This window comes from Jaculus jaculus, chromosome 6 (genome assembly GCF_020740685.1).
Source record: "Jaculus jaculus isolate mJacJac1 chromosome 6, mJacJac1.mat.Y.cur, whole genome shotgun sequence".
Lineage (NCBI taxonomy): Eukaryota > Metazoa > Chordata > Mammalia > Rodentia > Dipodidae > Jaculus > Jaculus jaculus.
In genome coordinates this window covers 144,845,518-144,863,740 of record NC_059107.1, presented here as the reverse complement: position 1 = coordinate 144,863,740, position 18,223 = coordinate 144,845,518, and the positions used below count along the sequence as shown (strand labels likewise).

Below are 18,223 nucleotides of genomic sequence, written 5' to 3'. Positions count from 1 at the left end.
ACAAAAATTGAGAAAAAATCTCTTGGGGGCTGGAGAGATGGCTGGGCAGTTAAGGCACATGCCTGCAAAGCCTAAGGACACTGGTTCAATTCTCCAGGTCCCACGTAAGCCATATGCACATGGTGGTTATGCGTCTTGAGTTCGTTTGCAGTGGCTAGAGGCCCTGGCACACCCATTCTCTCTCTCTCCCCCATCTCTGTCTGTAGAAAATAAAAATGAAATCTTTTAAAACTTTTTTCAAAAAAAATCTGTTGGTCTATCACAGTGCCTGACACTACCTATACAAGGCCATCATAATAGGAGGAAAAGATGATAACATCAAAATAAAAGAAAGACTGACTGAGGGGGGAAAGGATATGATGGAGAGTGGAGTTGCAAAGGGGGCAGTGGGGGGAGGGAGGGAATAAGTATGGGTTATTGTCTATAATTATGGAAGTTGCCAATAAAAAAATTTTTTTAATCTCTTGGTCCGGACAAGTATATAAAAGGTCATGTCCCCAGCATGTGCTGAGGTGGAGGAGTCCAGACAGTACTTCACAAGGCTGTACAATTATTTATTTGATGGTTTCAGCCAAGTACTACAAAGAAAAAATAAATATTTTTATTTAATATAGTACTAGAAGTCTTAGTCATAGCAATAAGGCAAGACACACACAAAAAGGGATACAAATTGGAAAGGAAAAGATCAAGTTATCATTATTTATTTTTTTACTTTTTTTGTTTGTTTGTTTTTTCGAGGTAGGGTCTCACTCTAGCCCAGTCTGACCTAGAATTCACTATAGAGTCTCAGGGTGACCTCGAACTCATGGCAATCCTCCTACCTCTGCCTCCTGAGTGCTGGAATTCAAGGCGTGCGCCACCATGCCCGGCTCCAAGTTATCATTATTTGAAGATGATATGATTCTATACATAAAGGACCCTAAAGACTCTACCAGCAAACTGTTAGAATAGAGAAATATAGCAATGTAGCAGGCTACAAAATAAACACACAGAAATCAGTAGCCTTCACACATGCTAACAACAAACACACAGAGAATGAAATCAGAGAATCACTCCCCTTCACAATTGCATCACAAAAAAGGGGGAGGGCTGGAGATATGGCTTAGTGATTAAGGCGCTTGCCTACAAAGCCAAAGGACTGGTTCGATTCCCCAGGACCCACAGCACATGCACAAGGTGGCATATGCATCTGAGTTTGTTTGCAATGGCTGGAGACCCTGGCACGCCCATTCTCTCTCTCTCTCTCTCTCTCTCTCTCTCTCTCTTTCCCCCCCTCTTTCTCAAATTCAAAAATAATTAATAAAGTACCTTGGAATAAACCTAACCAAGGAAATGAAGGAACCATACAATGAAAACTTTAAAACACTCAAGTGATAAATTGCAGAAAACACTAGGAAATGGACAGACCTCCCTTGTTCTTGGATCAAGAAGAGTCAATATTGTGAAAATGGCAATCTTACCAAAAGCAACCTACACATTAAATGCAATCCCTATCAAAATTCCAATGGCATTCTTCATAGAAATAGAAAAAACAATCCTACAATTCATTTGGAAGCACAAAAAACTCAACAAAAATAAGGCTGATAGTCGGGCGTGGTGGTACACACCTTTAATCCCACCACTCAGAGGCAGAGGTAGGTGGATCTCCATGAGTTCAAGGCCACCCTGAGACTACAAAGTTAATTCCAAGTCAGCCTGGGACAGAGTGAGATCCCACTTTGTAAAACAAACAAACAAAAAAAAAAAATTAAATAAAGCTGGTGGTATCACCATACCTGATTTTAACCTATATTACACAGCATAGTAACAAAAACAGCATGGTACTGGTACAAAAACAGATATGTGGATCAATAGAACAGAATAGAGGACCCAAATGTAAGTCTGGGTAGCTTACAGCCACCTTTGACAAAAATGCCAAAAACACTCATTGGAGAAAAGACAGCGTCTTCAGCAGATTGTGTTGGGAAAACTGGATATGTATCTGTAAAAGGATGAAAATAGGTCTTTATCTTTCTCCCTGCACAAGAATTAAGTCCAAAGGGATCAAAGACCTTAATATCAAACCGGAAACTCTGAAACTGCTAGAGGAAAAAGTAGAGAAAACCCTTTAACATATTGGTCTTGGCAAAGACTTTCTGAATATAACCCTAATTGCTCAGGCAATAAAACCACAGATCAACCTCTGAGACTTCATGAAATTACAAAACTTTTATACCGTAAAGAACACTGTGAAAGGGAATAGAAAGGGAGGGAAGGGTACCAAGGATGGTATTGTATATATGTAAGTAGAACAACAGATTAATGAGGGGAAAAAGGCCTAATTGAGGTCAGGAGAAGAGATTGAGTAAAGGAAAAGTAGAGGGAGGGCTAATCAAAATCTAAGAGGATATAAGTAAGTCATATGGAAACCTACATTTTTGGACAATTGAACACACAGGAGCCATAGATTGTTACTAGAAAATTTTCAGTGCCAGGAATGGGATACCTTCCAGTGATTTGTTTGCCAGGGAGTTCAGTGATACACCCACAACATTACAGGCCATTGCCAAGGCTCTTGGTTTCCCACCAGGAATAGATAGTAAGACTGTATTGCTGAAGACTCCACATACTTGAGCTGCAAGGTCACTGAGAAGCCCTGCTTGAGCTGAGCTGAAAACCTCCTCCATGTAGACCAGCTGTACAGAAAGCTGTATAAAGCTATGCTGTATGTGGTTCAATGGGAGAGAGAGAAATCACCAGTGAAGATACCCAACTGCAAGCCTTACATTTAGCCAGCCAGGCCAAATGAGCCAACAGGTACAATAGGGGCACATCTGTTATGGAGGATACCAACCACCCTCTAACTTGACTGGAGTCCTGCTCCATGGAAGGGAATACAACCCTGATACTGAAAACCTACAACAGGGGAAGTCATGAGCCTTAGGAGTGTAACGTCTGCTGCTGTCTGGCTAAAAGTATATACTACGCTCACCAAACTGCCCAGTAAGCACTTTTCTTAATGCTCATACCTATATATTAATGCTACTCTCACTTTAAAAAAAATTTTTATTAGCATTTTCCATGATTATAAAAAATATCCCATGTTAATTCCCTCCCCCCCCACACTTTCTCCTTTGAAATTCCATTCTCCATCATATTACTTCCCCATCACAATCATTGTACTTACATATATACAGTATCAGCCTATTAAGTACCCTCCTCCCTTCCTTTCTCTTCTCTTTATGTCTCCTTTTTAACTTACTGGCCTCTGCTACTAAGTATTTTCATTTTCACGCAGAAGCCTAGTCATCTGTAGCTAGGATCCACATATGAGAGAGAACATGTGGCGCTTGGCTTTCTGGGCCTGGGTTACCTCACTTATCAGATGTCAGTGACCTTGGGATGACTCAGAAGGCACCATAGTGCTGAGAAATGACAGAGGAGTGCTCAGCACTGAAATATCTCAATCACACCTTCCATGGCTCAGGGTCCATTGTGGAAGAGGTGGCAGAAAGAATGTAAGAGCCAAAGGAAGGGTAGGACTCCTTACAACATGCTCCTCCAAACAGAAAATGTCCTGGATATCCATGACCTCACAGTGCCTGACACTCTCTACACAAGACCATCATAAAAGGAAGAAAAGATGTGACATCAAAATAAAAGAGAGACTGATTGAGAGGGGGAGGGGATATTATGGAGAGTGGAGTTTCAAAAGGGAAAGTGGGGGGGGGGTGAGGGAATTTCCATGGGATATTGTTTATAATTATAATTATGGAAGTTGTCAATGGCCTGTAATGTTTTGGATGCATCAGTGAACTCCGTGGCAAACAGCTCACTGGAAGGTATCCCTTCCCTGGCGCTGAAAATTTTCTAGTAACAATCTATGGCTTGTGGGTGTTCCAATATTGAAAAAAGTAGGTTTCCATATGACTTATTTATATCCAAGATTTTGATTAGCCCTCCCTCTACTTTTCCTTTACTCAATCTTTTCCCCTGACCTCAGTTAGGCCTTTTTACCCTCATTAATCTGTTCTTCTACTTACATATGTACAACACCATCCTCTTGAGTCCCCTCCTTTCATTCTCTTTATAGCCTCTTTCTAGCTTACTGGCCTCTGCTACTGAGTTTTATTCCAACTCTCATAGAAATCCAATCATTTGTAGCTAGGATCCACATATGAGAGAAAACATGTGACATTTGGCTTTCTGTGCAGTGGCTAGAAACCCTGGCATGCCCATTCCCTCTCTCTCTCTCTCTCCTCCTCTCTCCATCTCTAATAAATAAATAAAAATAAATCTTCAAAGCCGGGCGTGGTGGCGCACGCCTTTAATCCCAGCACTCGGGAGGCAGAGGTAGGAGGATCGCCGAGAGTTCGAGGCCACCCTGAGACTACATAGTGAATTCCAGGTCAGCCTGAGCCAGAGTGAGACCCTAACTCGAAAAACCAAAAAAAAAAAGTAAATAAATAAATAAATCTTCAAAAAAAAATCTCTTGGTCTGGAGAAGTCTATCAAATGTCATGTCCCCAGCAAGCGCTGAGATGGAGAAGTCTGGACAGGACTTCACAAGGCTGTACAATTCTAACATTTGATGGTTTCAGCCAAGCACGACAAAGAAAAATAAATATTTTTATGACTTATGAAACAGACTCATGGGAAGGAAAGTAAGTAGCCTGAAACGTTCCTACTTTTTCCATCCCTCTTTCCCTCCATTTCTCCCCAAAATATCTTTCACTCTAACCCAATTTGGGGTATTTTCTTAGTGATGTACACTTTTTTCCCATTCATTCTTTGGAAGAATATGGAAACGATCGCTTCAGCATGGTACAGGGAGCACCAGCCTTGCTAGGGCACCAAAACAGACTTGTTGCTGAGCCAAAGGTTAGTCGGCAGCCTGAACCTTCGAGTTCCATCTGTGCACTGCAATATAAAGAACCTTACTTGGCTTAACCAGCACCTCCACTGTGGCTAAATAAGGAGGTGCTCCCTAAAAGGCTCATGGGCTGGGGGCTAAGTTCCCAGGTGGCACCATTTTGGGAGGCTGTGGAAACTACAGGTGGTTGGGACCAGGCTGGAGGAAGTAGTCATGGGGTGTGAGGGGCAGGGTCCTTGGAAGGGGGTATCTGTTTGTTTGTTTGTTTCTCACTCTAGGCCACAGTGACCTGGAATTCACTGTGTAGTCTCACTCTGGCCTTGAACTCTTAGCTGTCTTTCTACTTCTGCCTCCTGGGTGCTGAGATGAAAGGCATGTGCCACTACGCCCAGCTGGAAGAGGTTATCTTCATCCGTCTTCTCTCTTTCTCTCCCTCCCTCTCTCTCTCTCTCTCTCTCTCCTTCTCTTCTCTTCCTCTGCTCTATCCACTCCGCTTTCTTTCCACAGTGACGAATTTCTTCCCCACACACTTCCATCACGTGATTTCTGCCCAAGCACACAGAGCGGAGCAACCCTAGACCAAAACTTCTGAAACAATGAGCCAAACTGAAGCCTTTCTCTCAAAGTCTGGAACTTTGTCACAGGGATACATAGTGTGGTGAGTTGTCCCCACTCTTGGTATGTGATCAGCCTGGTTACATGGATCAAGTCCTTCTCCTCCTCCCCGCACCTGGCCCTTGCAAGTGGTATCTGATCCCTCGGCCTGTCTCCTGCAAAAACCTTTCTGACCTCCCGGCCCCACTGAGGTTTACTTTGGGTGAGTCCTTTCCTGCCCAATCACCCCACGCTGATCCCCAGCTGTTACCTCCCACTTGCCCACACTGTCCTCAGGATGAACTAGTCTCCCTCCATGGCGGGACACCCTGGCAGTGGTCCCTTCAGTGGTCCCGAAGTAGAACAGTCTTCCTGCTGGTATTTCCCGCTTCACTGGCTTAGCTTTCTCTTTAACAACTGCCAGCTGAGAGATAAGAAAGGATACTGGGTACTACAGCTGCGCAGGAGACCGCAGAGATGGCCATCCGTATGTGGCATGTCGTGACGCTGTTCCACTGGGGACATGACTTGTAAGAGATGACGGATTGCAGGAGCGTGTACACCACACCGCAGACGAAAGCCAGGAGGGCCCCACTGTCATGGACCACGGGCACAGCCAGCTCCTAGGGTGGTCGCAGGTGAGAGTCAGTCTGTGCGGGGAGGCCAACATCAGGCACCAGCACCCGCTCACTTGCTTTGGGATACTCCAGTCCTGAGAGATGCGCCTGCCCTTGACGCTGTAGCTGCTTAGAGGAAAGAGGAAAGAAGGAAGAGAAAAGCTTCTCCCTGTTACTGCAATAGACACCCATTAGCCACTCCACAGAGACCAGGGCATGTGGGACAAGGAAAGAGCCGCTTAAATCTTGAAGGAGGAGGATTGAGGGGGACAGGTTCAGAGCCAGGCACACCTGGACCAAAAACCCCAACTCCACCATGAGCATGTGATCTTCAAGTAAGACCCCATGTCTCAGTTCCACCATCCTCCTGTCTCTCATGTTTGCAGGGAAGATTATCCGATGCATTTCATATAAAATATTCAGCTAGGGGGCTAGAGAGATGACTCGGGATTTAAGAGTGCTTCCTGCACAAGCATGAGGGGGGTGCTGAGGCTGAGTTCTGTTTTCCAACAGCCACCTAAACAGCAGGTATGGTCACACATCCGTGTAGCCCCAGTCCCATGAGGGAGGAGACAGGAGAATCGCTGGGGCTTGCAAACATGGCAAACTCAGTCCATGCCCTTAATCCCAGAACTTGCACTGGACAGGCTGGGGTAGGAGGAGACAATGGAGAGGGACTCCTGATGTCCTCCTCTGGCCCCCACATGCTCGCAGAAGGTCCAAGCCTTTAATCCTAGCACTTGGGAGACTGAGGCAGGAGGACAGCACAAGTTCCAGGCCAGCATGAGCTACAGACTAAGACTCTTGCTCAAAATAAAACAACAACAACAAAAAAGCAGAGGTAGGAGGATCATCGTGAGTTTGAGGCCACCGTGAGGCTACATAGTAAATTCCAAGTCAGCCAGAACCAGGGTGAGACCCTACCTCAAAAAAAAAAAAAAAAAAAAAAAACTGAGGTGAAGCTCAGTGATAGGGAACTTACCTACCATGTGCCAAACTGTGTGGGTTAGGTTCTAAGTTCACACACACTCACATCAACATTCTATAACATATAAATTATTTATTTTTAAGATATATTTTATTTATTTATTTGTGAGAGAGATTGAGAAAGAGAGAGAGAGCAAGAGAGAGAGAGAAGATGGGCAGGCCAGGGCCTCCAGCCACTGCAAACAAACTCCAGATGCATGCACCTCCTTGTGCATCTGGCTTACATGGGTCCTGGGGAATCGAACAAGGGTCCTTTTGCTTTGCAGGCGAACGCCTTAACCACTAAGCCATATTCTCCAGCCTTATTTCTTTAATATGCATTTCTATACCTGGGATACCTAGCATGAGCATTGTCAAAATGGGGAAAGTTACATACAAAAAAATAAAATACAAGCCGGGTGTGGTGGTACACGCCTTTAATCCCAGCACTCAGGAGGCAGAGGTAGGAGGATCACCATGAGTTCGAGGCCACCCTGAGACTACACAGTGAGTTCCAGGTCAGCCTGGGCTAGAATGAAACCCTACATCAAAAAACCAAAAATAAAATAAAATACATTCTCTGTATATTAAACTATATATATCTTTTGAAATACTTAAGAGAATTCAGGAAAATAATCATTGAAAAATATCCTAAGAAATGTTTCAGGTGGTAAAGTTTTGTGCATATTTTACCACGATTAAAAATAATTTTTGGGACTTCCGGTTAAGATGGCGGCGTAGGTACCACGCCAAAACAGCCTGGGGGGGGGGAAGACCAAAAAAAACTCAGCAAAATACACAGTTTTACTAAAAAGTGAGGTGTATAGGAAGTTGAGGCGGCAGCGGAGAAGTAGAAGAGTTCCAGAGCATCCAGAGCCTGCACAGCCGGGAACAGCGGCTCCGGGGCGGCTCAGCTACCCGCCGCAACCGCGGAGCGGCAGAAAAACCGCCGGTCTCTCGGCTCGAGCCGCAGGACAAGCCAGGTGCGGGATTTTCCCCTCACACCGCGCTCTCCGCAACTCGGGAAACGTGAGGGGAGAGCGGCAGCGAGCAACGGAGGGAGGAGCAGACCGCGAAGTAAAAGCACACGTGGAGAAACGATACAACCAGAACAGCGCGGCTCCCTCCCCTCCCCTGCCGCCTGAACCCAGCTCCAGCGAACACAGCAGCGGCCCGGGACCCGGCCACGCCAACTTGGGCTGACGGCGGGACCCAAGCAGGAGCAGAATTTGGCAGCAACTTCAGCGGCTCCAGCACCGGTACCAGTGGCCCCAGCAGCAGCGGACCCAGGAGAGCAGCGGCTTCGGGGTGAGCAGCAGCGGTGGACACGACAACGGCAGCTTCAGCAGTGGTGGGGGCTCCGGCGGTGACACCTACAACAGCTGCAGAGGCGGCGGCAGCGACTCAGTTTGCCCCGTAGGAAAAGCAAGTGCCCAGCTCCAGAAATCAGAACAGCAGCCCGACGACCCAGGCAGCAACTTGACTGAGACCACAATCACCCAAGGTAACTGGGATTGCACCAGGGAAGGGTCTCACCTGGTCACAAGCTGACTTGGATACCTCAACAGACCAGAAATCTAAACCTCTTTGTTGATAGAGGATCTGGTCATTATAATAACTACTCTTGCATACATACTCGGGGCTGTTTTTGATGGAATGGGTACAGTGTTTAGCTAAATTTTAGAATCTACCAGTATATTATTCCACTCAGCCTGCTTGAATACTCCTATAGCAGGGAAACTCAACCCCCAAGAACATCTTTGTAGATACTCTGAGAGTCTTAAGAGCCACACCTAATACCTTAAGGTCCTACCCTGAAAATATTTTACACCAAATCAATTGATACAGCTAAGAATACACAGCTAGCTAGAAAATCCAAGCATTAACTTAATCCAAGATGCAAAAATATATACATTATAACACAAGAAACACTAAAAAGCAAGACGATATAAATCCACCTAAAAGTATTAATGCATCAGAAATGTCCTCCAGTGAGAAAGAGTTAGAGGAAATGCCTGAGAAAGAGTTCAAAAGAATAATTATAAATATGTTCAAAGAGGTCAAAGAACACATGAAAACAATCAAAGAAGAAATCAAAGAGGAAATCAAAGAGGAAATCAAAGGAATCAAAGAAGAGGCAGGACACCAATTTAATGAAATAAAGAAGGCAATACAAGACATAAATAGAGAAATAGAAATAATAAAGAAAAACCAGTCAGAATTACTAGCAATGAAGAACACAGTTAATGAAATAAAAAACTCTGTAGAAAATCTCACCAGTAGGATGGATGAGGGAGAGGACAGAATATCTAAGCTAGAAGATCAGGTGGCAGACCTAATGCAGTCCAACAAAAAGAAAGACAAACTTATAGAAAAGTATGAGTGGGAATTTCAAGATATTCGGGACACTATGAAAAGATCCAATATAAGAATTCAGGGCATAGTAGAAGGAGAAGAATTCCACTCCAGAGGCATAGTAGGCATCTTCAACAAAATCATAGAGGAAAATTTTCCCCAAATTGGGAAAGAGGTGCCAATACAGATACAGGAAGCCTTTAGAACCCCAGCCAGACAAAACCCAGAAAGAAACTCTCCTCGCCACATTATACTCAAACTTCCAAACACACAAACCAAAGAAAAAATATTGAAAGCAGTTAGAGAGAAAAATCAAGTTACCTACAAAAGCAAGCCCATCAGGATTACAGCAGATTATTCAACACAAACTTTTAAAGCCAGAAGGGCCTGGAGTGATATATTCCAAGTTCTGAAAGATAACAACTGTCAACCAAGGTTACTTTATCCTGCAAAGTTATCCATCCAAATAGATGGAGAAATAAAGACATTCCATGACAAAAGCAGGTTAAAGGAATATCTGAAGACAAAACCAGCTCTACAGAAAATACTTGATAGAATCCTCCATGCTGAACAAAAGGAAAAGCACACATATAAGGAACCTAGAAAAAACCAGCCATACTCAAATACCAGTTAACAGAAGAGAGCACAGGTAGAACCAGTAACACACACACACACACACAAAAATGGCAAACATAAATACATACCTTTCAATAATATCTCTTAATATCAACGGTCTCAATGCCCCAACGAAAAGACATAGATTTGCAGACTGGGTTAAAAAGCAGGATCCTACAATTTGTTGTCTTCAAGAAACTCACCTTTCTACAAAGGATAGACATTATCTTAGGGTGAAAGGTTGGAAGACGGTGTTTCAAGCAAATGGGCCTAGAAAACAAGCAGGGGTTGCTATCCTAATATCAGACAGGGTGGACTTTAGTCCGAAGTTAGTCAAAAAAGATAAGGAAGGTCACTTTATATTGATTAAGGGCACACTCCAACAGGAGGACATTACAATCCTAAACATATATGCACCTAACATGGGGGCTCCCAAATTCGTCAAACAAACACTATTAGAACTAAGGTCACAGATAACACCAAACACGGTGGTGGTGGGTGACTTTAACACCCCACTCTCATCAATAGACAGGTCATCCAGGGAAAGAATAAACAGAGAGGCATCTGGACTAAATGAGGTCATAGAAGATATGGACCTAACAGATATATACAGGACATTTCATCCAAAGGCTGCAGAATATACATTCTTTTCAGCAGCACATGGAACATTCTCTAAAATAGACCATATATTAGGACACAAAGCAAATCTTAACAAATTCAGGAAAATTGAAATAATTCCTTGCATTCTATCTGACCACAATGGAATTAAACTACAAATCAGTAGCAAGAAAGGCTATAGAGCATACACAAAATCATGGAAGCTAAACAATACACTACTAAATGATGAGTGGGTCAATGAAGAAATCAAAAAGGAAATCAAAAAATTTATAGAGTCAAATGATAATGAGAACACAACATGCCAAAATCTCTGGGACACAATGAAGGCAGTTCTAAGAGGTAAATTTATAGCCTTAAGTGCCTATATTAAGAAATTAGAAAGGTCGCAAGTAAACGACCTAATGCTTCGCCTTAAAGCCTTGGAAAAAGAAGAACAAGGCAAACCAAAAAGTAGTAGACGGGAAGAAATAATAAAGATTAGGGCAGAAATTAATGAAATAGAAACAAAAAGAACAATCCAAAGAATTAATGAAACAAAGAGTTGGTTCTTTGAAAGGATAAACAAGATTGATAAACCCTTAGCAAATCTGACCAAAAGAAAGAGAGAAGAGACACAAATTAATAAAATCAGAGATGAACAAGGTAACATCACAACAGATTCCAGAGAAATTCAAAAAATTATAGGGACATACTATAAAAGCATATACTCCACAAAGTATGAAAATCTGAAAGAAATGGATGATTTCCTTGATCTATATGACCTACCTAAATTAAATCAAAATGAGATTAATCACTTAAATAGACCTATAACAAACATGGAGATCCGAGCAGTTATCAATAATCTCCCAACTAAAAAAAGCCCAGGCCCGGATGGATTCACTGCTGAATTTTACCAGACTTTTAAGGAAGAGCTAACACCATTGCTTCTTAAGCTTTTCCAGGAAATAGAAAAAGAAGGAATCCTACCAAACTCCTTCTATGAGGCCAGCATCACCCTGATACCAAAACCAGGCAAAGATAGAACAAAAAAAGAAAATTACAGACCAATCTCCCTCATGAACATAGATGCAAAAATTCTCAACAAAATATTGGCAAACAGAATACAAGAGTATATCAAAAAGATCATTCACCCTGACCAAGTAGGCTTTATCCCAGAGATGCAGGGATGGTTCAACATACGCAAATCTATAAATGTAATACATTACATAAATGGGTTGAAGGACAAAAATCACATGATCATCTCATTAGATGCAGAGAAAGCATTTGACAAAATCCAACATCCCTTCATGATAAAAGTCCTACAGAGACTGGGAATAGAAGGAACATATCTCAATATAATAAAGGCTATTTATGACAAGCCTACAGCCAACATATTACTAAATGGGGAAAAACTGGAAGCTTTTCCACTAAAATCAGGAACAAGACAAGGGTGTCCACTGTCTCCACTTCTATTTAATATAGTTTTGGAAGTCTTAGCCATAGCAATAAGGCAAGAGACACACATAAAAGGGATACAAATTGGAAAGGAAGAAATCAAGTTATCACTATTTGCAGATGACATGATTCTATACATAAAGGACCCTAAAGACTCTACTAGCAAGCTGTTAGAGCTAATCAAAACCTACAGCAATGTAGCAGGATACAAAATAAATACACAGAAATCAGTAGCCTTCATATATGCTAACAACAAACACACAGAGGATGAAATCAGAGAATCACTCCCATTCACAATTGCATCAAAAAAAATAAAATACCTTGGAATAAACCTAACTAAGGAAGTAAAGAATCTATACAATGAGAACTTTAAGACACTCAAGCGAGAAATTGCAGAAGACACTAGAAAGTGGAGAAACATCCCTTGTTCCTGGCTTGGAAGAATCAATATCGTGAAAATGGCAATCTTACCTAAAGCAATCTACACATTTAATGCAATCCCTATCAAAATTCCAAAGGCTTTCTTCATGGAAATAGAAAAAACAATCCAAAAATTCATTTGGAATCATAAAAAACCTCGAATATCTAAAATAATACTGAGCAACAAACAAGAGGCTGGTGGTATCACCATACCTGATTTTAACCTATACTACAGAGCCATAGTAACAAAAACAGCATGGTACTGGCACAAAAACAGACATGTAGATCAGTGGAACAGAATAGAGGACCCAGATGTAAGCCCAAGTAGCTATAGCCACCTGATATTCGATAAAAATGCCAAAAATACTCATTGGAGAAGAGACAGCCTCTTCAGCAAATGGTGTTTTGAAAACTGGATAAATATCTGCAGAAGGATGAAAATAGATTCTTCTCTCTCGCCATGCACAAGAATTAAGTCCAAATGGATTAAAGACCTTAACATCAGACCGGAAACTTTGAAACTGCTAGAGGAAAAAGTTGGGGAAACCCTCCAACATATTGGTCTTGGCAAAGACTTTCTAAATACAACCCCAATTGCTCAGGCAATAAAACCACAGATTAACCACTGGGACCTAATGAAATTACAAAGATTTTGCACCGCAAAGGACACAGTGAAAAAAGCAAAGAGGCAACCTACAGAATGGGAAAAAATCTTCGCCAGCTATATATCTGATAAAGGATTAATATCTAGGATATACAAAGAACTCAAAAAGATAACTAATAAGGAATCAAACAGGCCAATCAAAAAATGGGCTAAGGAGCTAAATAGAGAGTTCACAAAGGAAGAAATACGAATGGCATATAAGCACCTAAAAAAATGTTCTACGTCACTAGTCATCAGGGAAATGCAGATTAAAACTACATTGAGATTCCATCTCACTCCTGTCAGATTGGCCACCATCATGAAAACAAATGATCATAAATGTTGGCGGGGATGTGGAAAAAAAGGAACCCTTCTGCACTGCTGGTGGGAATGCAATCTGGTCCAGCCATTGTGGAAAACAGTGTGGAGGTTCCTAAAGCAGCTAGAGATTGATCTACCATATGACCCAGCTATAGCACTCCTAGGCATATATCCAAAGGATTCATCTCATTTCCTTAGAAGTACATGCTCAACCATGTTTATTGCTGCTCAATTTATAATAGCTGGGAAATGGAACCAGCCTAGATGTCCCTCAACAGATGAGTGGATAATGAAGATGTGGTACATTTATACAATGGAGTTCTACTCAGCGGTAAAGAAAAATGAAGTTATGAAATTTGCAGAAAAATGGATGGACCTGGAAAGTATTATACTAAGTCAGGTAACCCAGGCCCAGAAAGCCAAGCGCCACATGTTCTCCCTCATATGGGGATCCTAGCTACAGATGACTGGGCTTCTGTGTGAGAATGAAAATACTTAGTAGCAGAGGCCAGTAAGTTGAAAAGGAGACATAAAGGGTGGAGAAAGGAAGGGAGGAGGATACTTAATAGGTTGATATTGTATATATGTAATTACAATGATTGTAATGGGGAGGTAATATGATTGAGAATGGAATTTCAAACGGGAAAGTGTGGGGGTGGGGAGGGAGGGAATTACCATGGGATATATTTTATAATCATGGAAAATGTTAATAAATGAAAAAAAAAAAAAAAAAAAAAATTTTTGGGTTCTACGTCACTAGTCATCAGGGAAATGCAGATTAAAACTACATTGAGATTCTATCTCACTCCTGTCAGATTGGCCACCATCATGAAAACAAATGATCATAAATGTTGGCGGGGATGTGGAAAAAAAGGAACCCTTCTGCACTGCTGGTGGGAATGCAATCTGGTCCAGCCATTGTGGAAAACAGTGTGGAGGTTCCTAAAACAGCTAGAGATTGATCTACCATATGACCCTGCTATAGCACTCCTAGGCATATATCCAAAGGACTCATCTCATTTCCTTAGAAGTACGTGCTCAACCATGTTTATTGCTGCTCAATTTATAATAGCTGGGAAATGGAACCAGCCTAGATGTCCCTCAACAGATGAGTGGATAATGAAGATGTGGCACATTTATACAATGGAGTTCTACTCAGCGGTAAAGAAAAATGAAGTTATGAAATTTGCAGAAAAATGGATGGACCTGGAAAGGATTATACTAAGTGAGGTAACCCAGGCCCAGAAAGCCAAGCGCCACATGTTCTCTCTCATATGTGGATCCTAGCTACAGATGACTGGGCTTCTGCTTGAGAATGAAAATACTTAGTAGCAGAGGCCAGTAAGTTAAAAAGGAGACATAAAGTGTGGAGAAAGGAAGGGAGGAGTATACTTAATAGGTTGATATTGTATATATGTAATTACAATGATTGTAATGGGGAGGTAATATGATGGAGAATGGAATTTCAAATGGGAAAGTGTGGGGGTGGGGAGGTAGGGAATTACCATGGGATATATTTTATAATCATGGAAAATGTTAATAAAAATAAAAATTAAAAAAAATGAACAAAAATAATAATAATAATAATTTTTGGCCTAGGCTAGAGTGAGACCTTACCTCAAAAAAACTTTTTTTTTTTTTTTTTTTTTTTGCCAGGCATGGTGGCACATGCCTTTAATCCCAGCCCTCAGGAGGCAGAGATAGGTGAATTGCTGTGACTTCTAGGCCACCCTGAGACTCCATAGTGAATTTCAGGTCAGCCTGGGCTAGACAGCAAGACCCTACCTTAAAAAGCCAAAATAAATAAATAATAGTGTTTAGGACTGGAGAGACTAGTGGTTAGGATGCTTGCCTGCAAAGCCAAAGGATCCAGGTTTGATTCCCCAGGACCCACGTCAGCCACAGGGTGGCACATACATCTGGAGTTTGTTTGCAGCGGCTGGAGGTCCTGGTGTGCCTATTCTCTCCTGCCTTCATTCATTCTCTCTCTTACTCCCTGCTTCTTCCTCTCTCTCTCAAATAAATAAGTAAAAAGAAAAAAAAAATTTTTTTAGCTAGGCATAGTGGTGCACACCTTTACTCCCAGCACTTGGGAGGCAGAGGTGGGAGGATTGCTGTGAGTCCACAGCCAGCTTGGCACCACAGTGTGTTCCAGGTCAGCCTGGGCTACAGAGAGACCCTACTTTGTAAAATAAATAAATAAATAAAAATTAAACCTATCTATATATGGGGAGAGAAAAAGGAATCTTTCTTTAATAAATAAAAATATTTTAAAAAAATTTTTTAGAGGTGGGGTCTCACTCTGGCTCAGGCTGACCTGGAATTCATTATGTAGTCTCAGGGTGGCCTCAAACTAACAGCAACAACACAGCAATAAAAACAGTCCATCTACCCACGCACTCAGGAACGTCATCGTGAACCTCTCATAACTGGACTTAGGCAGTTCAAGCACAGCCACCACCAGCCTCCCTCTCTTGCTTGCTTGGCTTCACGGCGCAGGTTCTTCTCGAGGTTACTAGTTCAAGTTGGTTTGCTAACAGCATGCCAAAAGTGCATTGCAGAATATCAAATAAGGAAGTTGTAAAGGAATATTTACGGGAACATTGACAAGGCAAACACTTTACGCTCAGAAGTTAAGAAGCTTCTGTTTTGGGTTTTTGTAAAGATTAATCCCTTCGTGGAAAAGTTCAAGAGAATAAAAATTTCCATTATTTAACCAGGAGTGGTGACACACATCTTTAATCCCAGCACTTGAGAGGCAGAGGTAGGAGAATTCCCTGTGAGTTCGTGACCACCCTGAGACTACATAGTGAATTCCAGGTCAGCTTGGGCCAGAGTGAGACCCTACCTCAAAATAAATGAATAAATAAACAAATAAGTAAAACAACAACTGGGTGTGATGGTGTATGCCTTTAATCCCAGCAATGGGGAGGCAGAGGTAGGAGAATTCCCTGTGAGTTCATGACCACCCTGAGACTACATAGTGAATTCCAGGTCAGCCTGGGCCAGAGTAAGACCCTACCTCAACCCCACCCCACCCCCCAAAAAAGAGAAAAATCCCCACTATCCAACCATCAAAAGCCGGCCAGCGGGGAGTTAAACAAGGACCTGAGGGGAAATTAACCTGGATGGGAGACAAGAGACACAAAGAAGGAGACCAAGTCTATATTCTGATCAAGGTCTTAGATTTATTCAGGCAAGCACAAGCTTACATACAGAAAATAAAACTTTCCAGACAGTGCCTACGTGCCTAAAGTCTGCTCCACAAATGCCTCTGTGTCTGAAGACTGTTTGCCAAGGCCATACGATAAGACCTCTGTGCCCAGAGATCCAAAAACAGTTTCAGTTCTCATGGTCAAAGAGCAGCTACAGCTCCCAACACCCTGGCATGCTCATTCTCTCTTTCTCTCTCTGTCACAAATAAAGTACATATAAAAAGAACTAAGGGCTAAAGAGATGGCTTAACACTTAAGGTGTTTGCCTACAAAGCCAAAGGATCCCAGTTCAACTCTCCAGGACCCACATAAGCCTTATGCACAAGAAGGCGCATGCATGCGGAGTTTGTTTGCAGTGGTTGGAGGCCCTGGCATGCCCATTCTCTCTCTCTCAAATAAATAAATAAATAAACTATATTTAAAAATTAAAAAATGAAAAATGACATCTGTATGTCTTCTGGTGTTGAGCTAGTCAGAGGATTCAATGACACAATCAAATGTGTCCCACCCCCACTGACAGTTCATAGTCACGCTCTGCCAGCTAATTTATTCCACTAAGTCTCCTCCCCTTTTCATCAGGCTTTCTGATCAAAGAGCTGTGAGCTGCACACTCATCCTACATTATCCAGAGAAATCTGCCCTAAGAACCCCGCAAATTCCAACACCCACAGAGGCTCAAGTACATTATAGAAAACTTTTGAATAAATAATATTAAAATGTTGTAGTGTTGCATATAACCTATGCAAGGTCTCTGTGTACCGTAAGCCATCTTTAAATGATTTATAATGCCTGATGCAATGTGACTGCTATGTACATAGTTTTATACTGAACTGTTTAGGGAATAATGCCAAGAGAAAAAAAGGTCTGAACCAGGTGTGGCGGCACACGCCTTTAATCTCAGCATTTGGGAGGCAAAGAAAGAGAGGAGGATTACTGTGAGTTTGAGGCCAGCCTGGAACTACAGAGTGAATTCCAGGTCAGCCTGGTCTATGGTGAGACCCTACCTCAAAAGTAAATAAATAAGTAACATGTTCAGTTCTCATGCAGTTTTTTTTCTCTGTATTTTCCATCTGAGATTGGTTGACTCCATGTATACAGAACCCACTGACAGAGAGCTGTCTGTTTAAGCAGTTTTTTCCCCTCATGGGTATTTTTTCAATTCAAACTCTATGTTCAGGTTAACTCTTTCCCACAAGTTCTTCCTTCAACTTGAAAGCCACTTCTCCCCCACATAACTTATATGATCTTAGATCAGCATTAGCCTCTCTGAGCCTCTGTTTCGCCATCAATAAACAAGAAAAGCAATGTTGGGCTGGAGAGATGGCTTAGCGGTTAAGTGCTTGCCTGTGAAGCCTAAGGACCCCGGTTCGAGGCTCGGTTCCCCAGGTCCCACGTTAGCCAGATGCACAAGGGGGCGCATGTGTCTGGAGTTCGTTTGCAGAGGCTGGAAGCCCATTCTCTCTGTCTCCCTCTATCTGTCTTTCTCTCTGTGTCTGTCGCTCTCAAATAAATAAATAAAAAATTTTAAAAAAAGAAAAAAGAAAAGCAATGTTCCCATCTAAGGCTCTTATTA

General features: G+C 42.1%; 1 protein-coding gene across 1 annotated transcript in view; it reads right to left on the bottom strand.

Moving 5' to 3' along the window:
• Dram1 (DNA damage regulated autophagy modulator 1) overlaps positions 1–18,223 on the bottom strand; it is a 51,020-nt gene that overhangs the window by 9,635 nt on the left and 23,162 nt on the right. Inside the window, exon 4 of the mRNA XM_045153448.1 lies at positions 5,892–6,069. Coding sequence (XP_045009383.1) covers positions 5,892–6,069 — 178 coding nt within the window. The remainder of the gene's footprint in view (positions 1–5,891; positions 6,070–18,223) is intronic.